The sequence below is a fragment of the Danio rerio genome, chromosome 11, assembly GCF_052040795.2.
Source record: "Danio rerio strain M-AB ecotype USA chromosome 11, GRCz13ab, whole genome shotgun sequence".
Classification (NCBI taxonomy): Eukaryota; Metazoa; Chordata; class Actinopteri; order Cypriniformes; family Danionidae; genus Danio; species Danio rerio.
In genome coordinates, this window is record NC_141031.1 from 21,180,288 (window position 1) to 21,193,490 (window position 13,203).

Genomic DNA, 13,203 nt, shown 5'->3' on the forward strand with positions numbered 1-13,203 from the left:
TTTAAAAATATATGTATATTTAAAGAATTCCTTTCGTTGATCTTTGAGTCTATCAACAAAAAGGTTTTAAAAGCTTTCAGTTCACACACCTGCTTATAGATTACTAGTGACCTTGAAGACACTGATTAGCATGTTCAAGTGTGTTTGATTAGTGTTGCAGCTAAACTATCCAGGACACTGACCCTCCAGGACAGAGTTTGCCCATCCCTGGTTCAGTCTGTTTTTTTTTTTTATTTATATAAATTTTTTCCATAGTTTTAGTTTTTTTTAGATTTAAAAAAAACTGCACATGTAATTTAGACAGCAATTCGTCACCTAGTGGTAGTCACACAGGATTTTTATTTTAATAGTTAGTGGCAACATGAAAGTTAAACTTATTGTGGTCTGAGATAATATAATATAATATATTTATTAATTTAGGTTGGGTATTGAGTTTTTATTTTACTTTTTATTATATTATATTATATTATATTATATTATATTATATTATATAATTTTATATTATGGTAGCTCAGTGGTTAAAACTGTCGCCTCACAGCAAAAAGGTCTGTTAGTCCCAGCTGCGTCAGTTGGCATTTCTGTGTGGATTTTGCATGTTCTCCCCGTGTGAGTGTGAGTTTCCTCCAGGTGCTCCAGTTTCATAAGTGAATTGAATAAACTAGTCCAAAATTGTCCGTAGTGTATGAGTGTGTGTAAATAAGTGTGTTATGGGTGTTTCCCAGTACTGGGTTGCGGATGAAAGGGCATCCACTGAGTAAAACATGCTTGAATAGTTGGCGGTTCTTTCCGCTCTGGCAACCTCTGAAATTGAGACTAAGCTGAAGAATTAGATGAATGTATATTATATTATATTATATTATATTATATTATATTATATTATATTATATTATATTATATTATATTATATATTATATTATATTATATTATATTATATTATATTATATTATATTATATTATATTATATTATATTATATTACATTATATTACATTATATTACATTATATTATATTATATTTCACAAAATAGATTTTGTTCATAAGATTGTAGCATAAAAATATGATATGAATATTACAATATTTTCTGATAAAAATGAACAAAAATGATTAACAACAAAAATCGACCGGATCAGACAACACATAAGGTCAAAAGGTCGAATACAATCTAGTCACAGAAATTCTTCTGCTCTGTTGCTTGCTCGTGTGGAAAGTTGGTTTTAAGGTGTAAACACACTAGTAATTGGATTTTTTAAAAGTTATTTTTTTGGCCAAACCTAAAGATGCAAAGCAAAAAAAAAAAATTTAAATAAAATACATATATTTATTTATTTTACAATTAAAAAAATATAAATCAGACCATCTGTGTAATCAAGGAAAACCTTGCAAATGTGAATCAATTGTTGCTTTTCTGTCCGTGTATATTGTGTTTTACACTAGAACTGCTTGCATTTCTAGTCTGGAAGTTTGTCTTCGCTTTGCATTCACTCTGCATTTTTTAATCTAAAGTAGGCATGGGACAATAACCGTTTTCAAGGTATACACAACGAGCAAGGTTTGAAAAAGTCAAGGTTTTAAACCCGCCAAAATTTCCTATTACAATTCTTACGGTAAATGTATGTTTTTTTTTAAAGGTTTAAATTGTAAAAAAGTCTTTTTTTAAACTAGTGAAGATGGCAGAAGTCAATGATTCATTTGAATTATTTAGCCTGACATTATTTTAAATGTTTTTCAAAATAAAATATATTGGCTGCTCCTATAATCGCCTACTACTCAGTAGCTACACGTGACCTACTGCCTCACTCGCATTCATGAATTCTCTTGCAGTGCATCATGTGATAGCATAGTGTTTATTGGATGCGCACTTCAGAATCTCGCCAAAAGTAGTAGGTCATCTGGGTACTTCTTGCATACTGCTTTTCGAATTCTATGCATTCAGATATACTACTCTGCTTGCATACTGTTTTAGCGTACTATATAGTATTGAAGTGTACGATAACGTATACACAGCTGTTGTGTTCAAAGCGGAAAAAAGTTTTGCTTTTCCCCCCTAGATATTTAAAAAGAATATATTTTAGAGCAGTAATCACAATACCGTGAAACCGCCATATTTTTATCCAAGGTTTTCATAGCGTTAGAATCCTATACCAGCCTATGCCTAATCTACAGATACAACAGTTTTTGTGTTCAGACCTATTAAAACAAACCACACTGAGTAACTGTCAAATGTGAACAGATCTTAACTCTTCATTTCTATTGTGTTTTACAGAAGTACTGCTGAGGCGATGAGCAATCTCCGTCGAAAAAAAAAGGCCGGACTCACATCAGTCCAACAAGAAGCTATAAATTCAGCCTCGCAGAAGAGAACAGTTGACTGAGAGAGGAAAGAGACATGGAAAGGGAAACAGAGAGAGACTCAAGCCTTCCCTGTGGGGTTTTTCTGAATTTGCCCAGTAGCGAGTGCAGCAGGCTCTCTCCTGTCCCGCGTGGCTGTACTGCAGTACACAACATCACCACCAGGGGGAACAGAGTAGGAACTCTCGTGGTACAACTTGACAGTGTGAGGGAGCACTTTATTTTAAGGCTAGTATGGAAAAGGATAGTTGCAATATGTTTCTTGCTTCTCTAGCCTTATAGAATGATTCTGTGCATATTGTCTATTTTGAATTCGTTTTTTTTTTCGGACAAGAATGAAAACCGAGGGAATTGTAAGCACCAGACCTTCATCACTTAACGCATATCAAAGCAATAATCCTCCTCTTAATGCCACCGGAGTGGTGCATCCACATAAAAAGCAAATGGTACTGCAGTATTAGACAGGATCTTTTTTCTTTTCTGTTTTTTTTTTTGTGTGTGTGAATAAGATTGGAATTGTAAATACTGTATGCTACATATGTATCATACATGCTTTTACTACATACTTTTTTTGCACAGAGTTTTTTGGACCCACTTAGGTCCTTCTTATCTATATTTTAGGTCAATACTTCTGGGTTTTACATCTATTTTAAAGGGAGAAAATATTTTATTTTTTATCTTTTTTCTTCTGTTAAGTTTTCCCAACGATGACCGCCAGTCTGTTTGGATGGCACTTTTTTCTAAAAGGTTTTGACATCGCAGGAATGTTATGCAGTGACGGTTTCATGATTTAACTTCATTTTCAGACGTGCTTCAGTCCGAAATTATATAGATGAATATATATAAATATGGTGCAAGTTTTCAGATGGTAAGCAAAGATTATGTTTGATGTTGCTCTTTAAGCTAGCTCTTATCATGGACAATAACTCACTTTCTCACTGTTGGTTCTTCAGAAATCTACCTTTAAGGAACATGCACAATCCAAAGATATTTTTTCAGTCTTTTTTTTTCTGTTTTCTCAAGTTTGACTACAGAAATGTATCCATTTATTATATATGTTTTTGCGCAAATGCGCAGAGTAAAAGGTACATATCATATGAACATATTACTACATATTATGATTTTGTACTATATACTGTGTACATACAAAACCAAGTATACCTGTTTATTTTTGAGGCCAGTTAATATTTTAGCAGTATTGTCTGTGCTTTTTGGAGGGTTTCTCTTTATCATGCGGTTTATTCACTCTTCAGTTGACGTTTTGTAAGATTTTGATGATTATGAATTCTCTACAGAACTGCCAAGATTAATTGTAACTATCCAACTGGTTTTAAAATGTTTCCTAAACTACTTTTAAAAGCGGTTCAGAAGCGCTTTTTAAAAGTACAAGTAATAAAGAGTCCATTCAGACAGAAACGCTCATCTCTGTAGTGCAGTGTCCTCGGCCGCTTCATTAGTCCAGTCTTTTACCATCAGTGACTTCAAATAATGTGGATTCCCAGATGCAGGAACGAAATGTGGTGGGTAATCTAATAATAAGTCAGTCTCTTCAGTCTTTTCAGGAAAGCTACGCTGTCGTTTATGTTCATTTCGCTAGATTACTGTCGATTGTGACAAAGTATATTTTGAAAAATGATAATTCCGGGAAAATTGAGGTTATTCTGGTGTGATTTCAGAGCTGATCGATTGACTAAGGGGTGTGAATTTGGAAGATAAGCTCACATTTTGCAGGATGTAAATTACAATACACTTAATTATTTTGCTTGATGTTGATATCGTTGTAAATAAAAGTTCTATTTAAACGTGACGTCTGTTTTGCAGTTTGTTTCTGTGTGGGGTTCAGGAGTTTACTACATTGTATTAACTTGAATGTTATTATTATTATTATTTTAAGAGGTTTTTCACCTTTATTTTGATAGGACAGTAGAGAATTCAGTCAGGAAAGCATTGGGAGCAGAGAGAGGTAAAGGATTGGCAAAGGACCTCGAGACGGGAATCGAACCCGGGTCGCCACAAGCACACTGGTGCTAAATGTCAGCGCGCAGTACCACTAGGCTACCGGGGCCAACTTGGATATTATTAATGGCCACTTACTTAATGCTCTTACTCACAGGCCACTTTATTGGGTACACCTTAGTAGTACTGGATTGGACCCCTTTTTCCCCGTTTGCCTTAACTTTTTGTGGCATAGATTCAACAATGTACTGGAAATATTTCTCTGAGATATTTGGTCCATATTGACATGGTAGCATTAGACAGTTGCTGCAGATTTGCCAGCTGCACATCCATGGTATGAATGTCCCATTCCACCACATCCCAAATGTGCTCTACTGAATTGATATCTGGTGACTGTGGAGGCCATTTGAGTACAGTGAATAGTTCAAGTGAATTGTCATGTTCAAGAAACCAGTCTGAGATGATTCACGCTTTTACATGGCGTGTTATCCTGCTGGAAGTAGCTATCTGAAGCAATGTCTTGAAGTAGTTCATTATGATGTAATTTACCTTTTATGTGTAATTTGACTGGGCAGGAATTACTGGACTGATTTGTCTAATTCCCATAAACAAGAAAAAATAAAGTAGTTACTGCAGGTTGAAGGAAAGTGGTGAGAGTAAAAGTACAGATACTGCACTATAAATGTACTCAAGGAAAAGTAAAAGTACACATTTTTAAAACTACTTAGTAAATTACAATTTCTGTGAAAAACTACTCAATTACAGTATTTGAGTATCTGTAATTAGTTACTTTAAACCACTGCTTGATTGTAACGAATGGTTAATTGAGTTACTGTTACCTTTCTATCAGCTCTAACCAGTCCGCCAGTCTCTGACATCTGGTATAAACAAGGCATTTGTGCCCACAGAACTGCTGCTCACTGGATCTTTTCTTTTTTTCGGCCCATTCTCTGTCAACCCTAGAGATGGTTGTGCGTGAAAATCCCAGAGTCTGAAAATCCTCAGTTTCTGAAATACTGGCACCAACAACCATGCCACGCTCAAAGTAATTTAAATCACATTTTTTTTTAAATTGTAATTGACTAATTAGAAATTTGCGTTAATGAGCAGTTGGACATTATATTGTACCTAATAAAGTGGCCGGTGAGTGTACTACGAATTGACAAAGGTACAGCAAGTCTAAATCATGTGAAATGTGACAAGACAATAATAAACATCTATCATAGCCATTTTTCTCACTATGAGGAAGATGCCTGGCTTATCATACAAAATTATGTTGAAAAAGTACAAATGAAGGATGTTTTAGTATTTTCAAGTTTATTAAATGAATAAAAGATGGTTTTAAATAGTGTTGATAATCCCCATATATTATCCTCATGTGTCTGTGTCACTGCTCTGCATTAAATTTATAACAGACCAGTGGTTTGTGTGTGTAGTTAAGTCACAAAAGCTCCTTTTTAATTAATCTTCAGTTTAGGTCCATGAAATTTCCTCATGCACGTGTATGTGCTAAACCATATCTTTCCCCAGATATGAGCAAAGTCTGACAAAATGTCCCAAAACCTCATTTGAGGATATCCTTGACCTGGTTTATGGAGCTGATAACATAGAAAATAACAAAAGAAATTAGAAAGATAAAAGCAAATGAATTCTGTTAAATCTTGTGTTTGGAGTTTGTGAGGGCCAGATTGATGTCTTCAGACTTGACATTCGGGGGGCTATTTTAAAAGTCATTTTCAGGATACAGAAACAAATAGGCTCTGTTTGAGAGTATTGTAGGTAGATATGTTTTATTATAAAGTTACTGTAGGCTATTTTCTTTAAGATTGGCTATTATAATTATACATTTACTGCAAATAGTAAAAAAAATGCAGTAACTGTATAAACACTCCCTCTCAATCAGTTAGTCAATATTAGATTAATCTTAGTTAGTTCTCATTTTCCATAAAAGCTACCCAAGAATGGGATGTTTTACCAACTACTGTTGAAGATATAGAAATTAAGTATTTAAGGTTACATTAAAATTATTGTTATTCACTCGGTTGTGTCAACATTAAAACCCTGTACACTCAAAAAAAAAAAAAAAACTGCTGCTTGTTCAGAGTACTTATTTATAATGAGCTGTTTCAACACAAATATTGAGATTTTTTTATAATAGCTTAATTGTTTTTACGCTCAATCAACTTGAATTAGTAAAAAAAAATTATTTAACTTACTCGATTTGTGATGGGACAGGATGAAGGAATTGTGTGAAAACCAGCGTTTTATTTTAACGTTACATTGTATTTGACCTTTAGGTCTCTTGGTCACTTTGTATTTATTTTTTATTTTAATTTACATTTTAATTACATTTTCTTTAGGATGACTTTTAACATATTGTCCAGAAACTAACCTACAGATGAAAAATAGCATTTGGCTAATTCTGGTACGTTTAGAAATGTTTCATTAATGTACAATGTACCTGTTAACTAAACAGATAAAATAATATAAATATACTATTGATAAACTATATATAATAGAGCTATTTTGTGGTTACCATTTGGTTGTATTTGAAGTAAAACCATGATTCAAAAACAATCAAAAATTGGCCTAATTACCGTGTCCTCGCGCTTGGACCGAAAATGTCTAAATCTGTTTAAAATATAAGCAACTCAAGTGTTGTTTTATGAAGTTTATGATACAAAAACGTATATTTAAGAAATATATCAACGGAAAATCTCGTCAAAAAACAAGTCTGAAAAACTTTGTCTGAAAAAACAAGCTTCGCCGTGTGACCACAGAAGGGCGCTAGACGCTAAACTGTCCGGCCTCAACTAACAAAACTAGTTTCCTCTTTGACAAAAAGTGACTCCATTTATCCACCTCATCATTAATAAATCGTAAGTATCATCCAATAAAAACAACCAGCATACGAATTTTCTAAAAATTTGGGTTTCTTACAGAATATCCATCATATTTCGGTCAAAACGTAGTTGGTGTAGGCTAACACACAGTACACAAATACACAAGCTAGGCTAAACGCCACTTAATTAACATGAAATTGCTTTAATTTAGGGTGGGAACACTCTTTATAACCACAATTCATTTCAAGTATCTCGCGATGGCCTGGAAACAGCATGTCCCTATTGTCTTTTGTTTTGCCGTTGAGTTTGAGTTGATGTTAGTGGGAAAGTTGGCTGCAGTGTGTGGCGCTATGTTTAAATGCGCTAAGTTCTTATTAAAAGAAGCTCTCGTTGTAGTATGTGGGAAACTATACAGAGGGAGTGAGAGTTCCTTGGCCGTGTTCCCGGCCCATCTGCAGCCCGGGCTTGCGGATTACTGTTTGTTAATGTTTCAATCAGCTGTGTGCCGAGGAATGTGGAGCGATTTAACCTGAACTTCCCCAGGTGTGCGGCGGCGCCGTTCAGTCTGCGCCCTCCCCTGCCCTTGGCACAAAGCGATCACACAAACACAATCACACACACTGGCCGAGCCGCACATCGCGAGGCCTGCAGCTGCGCGCATCACACCGCAGGGAAATGAGAAAAACATTGCACCAGGGAGACGGAATAAATCTTATAACGAACTGCCTTTTTCTCGGAAAACACTTAACCCTTCCGCTACCCGCCATTGAAATACAGAGATGCACAAAATAAGCCTAGAATAAGACTTTTAAAACTGTTAACGAGTGTCACTGTAGTTAAAAATAACTTCTGATGAGTCTCTAACAAATTAAAGCCTAATTATTTAATTAGTTTTCCCTCTTTTTGATGATATGAGTCTATCTGTCATATAGGCCTAGCTGCAGACTTTTCCATGTGAATTTTCTTTTAAATTATAGTAATGTTAAGGTAAACTCGTTTTAATTATACAAACATATATTAAGATTAAACAGTTGTAGATAAACTAACTTACCGTTTTTGATAGTTTTAATTAGTATGAATGTTGTGAATTGTAATAGTTTAAATAGGTATGTTTATTTGTTTCAGCAATGATTTTAGCAAGATTAAATGATATATTGAAGTTTAATCATTCTCATTAAACTCATATTTTTGAATTCAGACTCCCTGTGAAATGTGATGAATGTTTCATATAGCCTATTGGATATTCATTATTTTACCCTAATTATTGAGTTGTATTGGTTTAAATTAACTGTGTTTAGACCGATCTTGTAATGTTAAACAATATTTTGGGCTTGGAAAGTTAATTAACACTGTAACCTTTTTTCTAATGTAACATCTTTAAAATGTTAAGTAAAACTTCTATTAGATCAGGTTTATTCAATTATATCATGAGCAAAATTTTAATTTGTGTAGTTGACTTGAAACTGCTCATTTGGTTCTGCAGTGAAAAGCTGTACTGATAGGCTAAGTTTAGTTTCAGTGTAATCACCAATGACAAAAGTGTAAAGTGAGAACTAATAAAACTGATCTGTAACGATAGACGTCAGGCTAAATATAGATCACCCTATATTAACAATTATGTAGTGACATGATTACAACATGTTACAGTTAAACGTTTATTAAGCCTACAACTACTAGATAATAAAGCATAAAAGACTCCCAATAACAGAATTCTCAATCGGCTCCATTCACTCACAAAATTGATCAACAAGTTCAAGATAAGTTTGATTTTCATGTTTTAATAAAAAAACACAATATACATTGTAAAAAACACAATAAAGCGTTCACATCATATGTCATTGTAATATACAATACATTCTTTCGCTCAGTAATCTGAGAAATCTGACAACAAAATAGTATTTTTTTCTAAAAAGTTACAAAAACATTGGAGAAACTTTGACCGAGAGCGAAATGCATGAACAGTAAGTGAATAATCGCCATGGATTCCACAGCTAAACACAGACACAAACACACACGCGTATCGGTGTGTGTCCGGGGAGAGATCTCAGAGAAGGAGAGAGCACGTCACACTTGTCATGTCCACAGATTTGTGTGACTCTCTACTGAAAGTTTGTTTCCTCTACAACAGGAGAATGAGACTCTCCCGACACAGTTCACGGCGTCACTGGTCCATCGGGGTTTGTTTGTTTGTTCACCTCAGCGCACCGTGATCACGATGCTTCGATGATCTGTTGACGTGAAGCCACCGGGAGTATCTGCTTTAACGGCACATGATCCGGTCATCTGAACAGCCGTTCTGCAAGACAAAAAGAGGGAACATAGTGAGTTGGGTCGTTCAGACAAACATTATTGATATGCATATAGAGATGCAAGCATTATATCTTAAGCATGTGCGATATTTACCTCCACAGAGATGCTGGCTAGCTCCGCGTTGAGTGTTGTGAGCGGAGTGCGGGGAGCGGAGCTCTGGTTCTTCTTGCTCTCCAGCTCGACCTGCAAGTCCCAGATGTAATCGATGACATGCTGGAGAATCTCCATCTTGCTGGCTTTCTTGTTGGTCGGTAGCGTGGGCACCAGCTCCTTCAGTTTGCTGTAGCAGCTGTTCATGTCTTGGAGAAACATGGTCATCTGCTCGTCCAGCAGCGGGATCTTGCATTTGGAGATGGCCAAGCTCTGGTCGGAGAGGCAGCGGACAACATCCTCTCCTCCAACTTTGCTGCTCTTCAGCGCGCAGGTAGGTCCCACAACTTTCATTTTGGCTATTTGCGAGTAAGTCAAAGAGGAATAGCTGAAGCGAGGTGCTCGTACTCCTTTTAAAGGCTTGTTGAGTTGTCGATAGTGCGATGACAGTTCACCACATGCTCTCAGAGGCTGAGCTGTTCGTCATTTAAAGGGTCTCCGGGCTTGGGGGCGTCACCAAACACTCGTGTTTGCGGGAACGGGCCAATAGGATTTTTGCGGAGTCCCTCGCTCTGCCAATGAAGGCACGGCTCTGTTATCGCAGTTTCAATATGCTCGGGGGGATGGTGTTACAAATGGAAACAAATGTGTGTCTTCTGCGGATGATGTGTGGAGATCCAGCTGTCCGTTTACTCCACAGGTGAAGCAGACAGATCAAGGGGAGGGTGGGGGTGCTCGACGATCAACAGGCAACAGTTATTACTTTCAAATGAAACAAGCTTTTCTTCGTATGTGGGCTACTGCGAGAAACAAAGCATACTGTAAAATGTTCCATCAGCATCTCTGTTTCCATCCATTCAGCTTGTTGCAAATATATCTGTCATTGCTGAGTTAACTGCACCCTGAACACATGTGAGTGGACGTGATGGCACCATGACCTAACATTTATAGAAATGTTATGATTTATTGGGGAGGCAGATGGGGTATTCAAAAGTTGAGGTAACATCATTTTAAACAAACTATAAACAATACATCACAACCCCCTTTAAACACTGAATCTAAAAGAATTCTGTCTGTTTATTATTTTCATCACATGAGTGTAGCTAATTCAAATGTAGATTTCAAACATAAACAATCAAACGTTATACTTCATTCCCTATAAAACGAACCAGAAAACAACATCATAAAAGGTTTCTTAGAGATCTTAACTCATGACTGTCTAAATAAATTCACTCTGTGAATTATTTTATTGTGTCCATAATGCAAATATCAAGTAAGCAAAACAGAGAAAGAGGACACTTTATACTTATATTATGTATACTGTAATGCATGTTGAATATAATGTTTTCATCTCATAAACCCAAACAAAAGTTTTAAAGTATCTAATGCAATCCTGTGGTTATTATTTTCTTGTCACATGATAACAAAATGGCTTCATGCATGTTTGTCATACAGATTTTGATTTGCCTGACAAGCTTTCAAAATAATGCATTAAAAATAAAATATTTGACTAGAAATGAGTATTTTATCAAAGTATGTGTGCAGATAGTTTAAAAAACTACAGATTGTTAAAAAGGAGTAGTGGTCAAACTTTATTTGTAATGCTTATTTAATCTTTAACATCCATAAAATCTTACCGTTGCACATAAGATTTTTTTTAGAGGAAGGTAAGTGTTTAGAGTGTAATGTTTTTTACAAAAAGTTCTTCTGACATCACTGCAAAAGAGGGATCTGTTTCTGTACACAATGCAATACATTTTAGTGTGCTTTTAACTGTTGTGCATGCACATAAAGTATTCATAGTCTATTATCCTACAGTAAGTGCATTACTTGTAGACTGGAGCTTTATTCTATTGTGCTGGGAAGCTCATTTTTATTCAAATCTGTTTATTTTCCTTCAATGATGGTCTCTTTGTCTTTCTTTGAATGCGTTTCCTCGCGCAAACTTCCAAATTCCTTCATATGTGCGCGTCGCCTTGAGCGCGCACTCGCATAACTTTGCATTGCTGTGCTCTGATTCTTCCCCCAGATTGTCCAAACAAACCGAAGCAGACTGCCGGGCGCCAGCGCCGTGACGTCACCCATTCATTCGAGCCTTGACGCCTGTCAGCCTGGCGCCGAGCGGGCGGTCCCTATAGCAACAACAAACAACAGGCTGGCATCCCTCCACTCTCCCCCATTCACCTGCGCGCTGCGGAATCCTGAGAACAAACTGGTCAGCGCTCATTTATCACTTAAAACCTCTGATGCGATTACCGCTCCGCGCACCTGCAAACTGCCATTGTCGTCCCGAAAGACTCTTGTAAAGACACAAAAAGTGAGAGACAAAGTGAAAAAGGGCTATTGAGCCGGAGGGGCTTTTTTTTAGATTCCAGCAATGCTTTTATTTTATTGTATAAAAATAAGGCGAATGCTAATTATTTTTAAATGCTAAACTTTATTTAAAAATACACTAAGTATTAATTAAATATAATAATTGGTAAATTAACGTTATTTTTTTATACAAATCTGTTGCATATAATGTTTTAAATAAAAATAAACATTATAACATGCATAATTAAATAGGTCAAAATGAAAAAGAAGCAATTTTGTGACAAGAAAATGATAAAACACTGATAACTCGCAATGTGCAACGACAATTATTATTATTTTTTTAACACTTAAAATAAAATCTAAATGCGCGTGCATGGATTTGTGCACGTTGTTTTGAGCGAGTGCATAGCTCTGCATCCTGCAGGCAGGAGCGCGAGGGACTGGAGCGTTTCTGGCTCGGTCACAGCTGAGCGGGGTTGAGGGGAGGCGGAGGAGGAGCTGAACAATGGGAGTGCAGTATCGGGACTGTGAGAGAGAATCTCGGCTGGAGCCGACGAGTCTGGAGCGCCCCTCCACTCGCTCATCCCGCTTTTGTTCAGCTGCGCAAGCTATCAGCACTTCCTACCGACTCCAACAATAAGCCCTCACAGCTGGGCTCTCCAAAGCCTGTTTACTGCACATCAAGGCAAAGAGAGGCAAAGAGTGTAACATCCCCCTTACACACACTCACACACCCTTATGAACTCTGGTAAAATATAAAACATATTCCTAGAAGCAGAGAAAGGACGTTCAAAGGAAAAAGTTACAAATTATATATGCTTTATTGCTCAATTACCTCATATGCTGGCCACTGGACAACAACCACTCCTTACTTATTTGTTCAGTAAAACATATGTGATGTGCATCAAGTGAGCCTATGGTTTTTGTACAGGACCATTCAATAATTTATTTTGCATATACTGTAAGACCAATTATAGAAAGTTATTCAGCTCTGCCAATGGTTTAAGACCAGGATAGAATAATTAATTAAATTATTCATTCATAATTTGTGCCTATAGTTGCAGTAGACAATACTGCATATTTACATATTTAAAATGAACTTTTAGATACCCGTATAACAAGGAAACTTTTTATTTTTATTATATTTATCATTGCAGTATACAAATAATATATTGAAATAACGTGAATTTAGATGTAATAGAACATAATTTTATTCAATATACTCAACTAGAACACAGAAATCATTCATTTATTCTTTCATTTGTTTGTTTATATTTGTAAATGCAGCTTAACTGATGAACTAAATTACAGAAACCATATAGTTCTTGTCCCGATTACACTCT

The 13,203-nt window shown here is 36.0% G+C and overlaps 2 protein-coding genes across 2 annotated transcripts in view; one reads left to right on the top strand and one right to left on the bottom strand.

Moving 5' to 3' along the window:
* ncoa3 (nuclear receptor coactivator 3) overlaps positions 1–4,155 on the top strand; it is an 86,913-nt gene extending 82,758 nt beyond the window's left edge. Inside the window, exon 23 of the mRNA XM_087273525.1 lies at positions 2,263–4,155. Within this exon, the coding sequence (XP_087129651.1) occupies positions 2,263–2,274 (12 nt within the window). The 3' untranslated portion in view covers positions 2,275–4,155. The remainder of the gene's footprint in view (positions 1–2,262) is intronic.
* A 4,750-nt stretch (positions 4,156–8,905) lies between these two features.
* On the bottom strand, positions 8,906–10,013 carry id1 (inhibitor of DNA binding 1, HLH protein). The gene is given in 2 exon segments (NM_131245.2): positions 8,906–9,443; positions 9,551–10,013. Coding segments are annotated over 2 exon segments (387 nt in total). The 5' UTR covers positions 9,902–10,013; the 3' UTR covers positions 8,906–9,407.
* Between the last annotated feature and the right edge of the window lie 3,190 nt (positions 10,014–13,203).